At 39.1% G+C, this 2,500-nt stretch overlaps 1 protein-coding gene across 1 annotated transcript in view; it reads right to left on the minus strand.

Moving 5' to 3' along the window:
* Window positions 1-1,827: 1,827 nt before the first annotated feature.
* Window positions 1,828-2,500, minus strand: part of LOC123517373 (mucin-21-like) — a 3,787-nt gene continuing 3,114 nt past the window's right edge. Inside the window, exon 3 of the mRNA XM_045277384.1 lies at window positions 1,828-2,500. This exon is cut by the window's right edge and continues 1,098 nt beyond it. Coding sequence (XP_045133319.1) covers window positions 1,828-2,500 — 673 coding nt within the window.

The raw sequence follows: 2,500 nt of genomic DNA on the forward strand, positions 1-2,500 counted from the left end.
AAATCAATACTTTTCAAAATTCTACACCAGAAAACTAAAAAAGAGAGAGAGAGAGAGAGAGAGAGAGAGAGAGAGAGAGAGAGAGAGAGAGAGAGAGAGAGAGAGAGAGAGAGAGAGAGAGAGAGAGAGAGAGAAAAAAGACAAAATGATATAAGACAACAGTACGATAAGGCATATTGAAAAATGACGAAGCATAAACTGGAGAGAAACGTAAAGCAAAATAAGAGTGCGGAATAAAACAGCAAGTCATGGAAATTTGTTGCATAAATATACCCAAGTAAAGGAGAGAAAAGCAGAAATGAAATACTAAAATGAGTAAAATATTAACAATAACTTACAAAAGCCCAGATCTACCATGTGTGAATAATAATAATAATAATAATAATAATAATAATAATAATAATAATAATAATAATAATAATAATAATAATAATAACAATAATAACAATAATTATAAAAAAAAACTGTTTATTCATATTGCAGTAGAGTCTAAAAATTATACAATGGGTTGAGAGCAGACTAAACAAGAGACTAAAGAAAACTAACGAGAATATACCAATAAATCGTTATATGTGTGTGTGTGTGTGTGTGTGTGTGTGTGTGTGTGTGTGTGTGTGTGTGTGTGTGTGTGTGTGTGTGTGTGTGTGTGTGTGTGTAAAACCAATTAATAATTAACAATTCCAGTTAACAAAACCTTCTTCCTGACAACAGAATGGTCGAGGTAGAGGGATGGGGCTGGGATGGCAGAAGAAAAGAAAGGTGCAAGGAAAATAAAAGAACGAAAAAGAATATCAGACAAGAGGAAAAAATACACTGGAAAAAAGAAAGATATACACAAGTGGAGAGACAAAAAGACCGTAACGAAGATGTACACGAGAATACGACGAAATCAGGAATGAAACTGAAATAGACAATATGATGTTTAGAGAGGGAGGAGCGCACTGGAGGAGAAAAAAAGAGGAGGAGGAGGAGAGGAGCAGAGATCAGGCAGGGTCACCCAAGAGGGGGTGTGTAAGGAGGAACAATCGTGACTTTCCCTTGAAAATAATTAAACCGGATCCACAGTTTGCATCTAGAAGGAAACACACCAAAACCAGACACAGGTGAAAAGAACGACGAGGGAAACACGAGGGAAGAATGTAGCAGTATTGAATGAGTCCCGCTGATGTAAATATTATAAATTATTTTGTGTTCTCTACCAAATTAGAGTGAAAATACTTCCATAATCGCCTTTTGGGGAGCTCTATTCCTGTGACGATCTGAAAATCTACCTCTAATTATTGAAATGAAATACAGGGAAATATAAAAGTTATACCATACTCTATAGTTGTTAGCTTAAATGGAAAAATGAATATAAGAAAATTTCAATCGTTTACAATTCTTCTTTTCTTATCGGCACGTCATTTTATTTTCGCTATCTCTAGAAAAAAAATAATTGTAAAAAATCTTTCCGGCGTTTACGATTTTTTTTCCTTTCCTGGCACGTCTTTTTTTTTTCTGTTTTCTCCGTCTCTTGTCACACTAAATGGAAAAATGAGTTATAAAAGAGTCCCGCGCTTACGATATTTTTCATTTTCTTATTGGCACTTCTTTTTTTCAGTTCTGTCCGCATTTTTTTTTCAAGTTATATTCATAGGTTTTTCATCACTTTTCATACACGTCGCATTTTTCGCTATGTCCATCGTCTTTTATCGCATCATTATCTCTAGGTGGAATCTCGTATCAGTAGGAGCTGGCCATCATCAAACTCGCAAGTATGGAACTTGTTGGGGAAAGAGTAAACAGTTTGGTACTTGCATGCGAGAAATTTACCAGCATGTGTGGCCATCATCGAGTTTCTCGACGCAGAATTGGCCAGTGAGTGCTTGGCCGTCGTGGAAATCTCCGGCAGAAAATTGGACTATAGGTTCGTAGCCATTCAAGGCCTGTAATGAATACGGCAGAGGGGGGGGAGCTGCCATGTGAGGCTCTGAACCTATGATGGTGTTTGTCCTTGTTAGGTCTGGCCTTAGGAATCTTGGCATTGCTGTGTTGGGCCCTTTGTGATTTGTCCTCAGAGTTTGTGGCACTGGTGTGTTGGGCCCTCTGTGGTTTGTCCTCAGATTTTGTGGCACTGGTGTGTTGGATTCTCTGTGGTTTGTCCTCAGATTTTGTGGCACTGGTGTGTTGGATTCTCTGTGGTTTGTCCTCAGATTTTGTGGCACTGGTGTGTTGGATTCTCTGTGGTTTGTCCTCAGATTTTGTGGCACTGGTGTGTTGGATTCTCTGTGGTTTGTTCTCAGATTTTGTGGCACTGGTGTGTTGGATTCTCTGTGGTTTGTACTCAGAGTTTGTGGCACTGGTGTGTTGGGCCCTCTGTGGTTTGTCCTCAGAGTTTGTGGCACTGGTGTGTTGGGCCCTCTGTGGTTTGTACTCAGAGTTTGTGGCACTGGTGTGTTGGATTCTCTGTGGTTTGTACTCAGAGTTTGTGGCACTGGTGTGTTGGGCCCTCTGTGGTTTG

This window comes from Portunus trituberculatus, chromosome 42, assembly GCF_017591435.1.
Source record: "Portunus trituberculatus isolate SZX2019 chromosome 42, ASM1759143v1, whole genome shotgun sequence".
NCBI lineage: Eukaryota > Metazoa > Arthropoda > Malacostraca > Decapoda > Portunidae > Portunus > Portunus trituberculatus.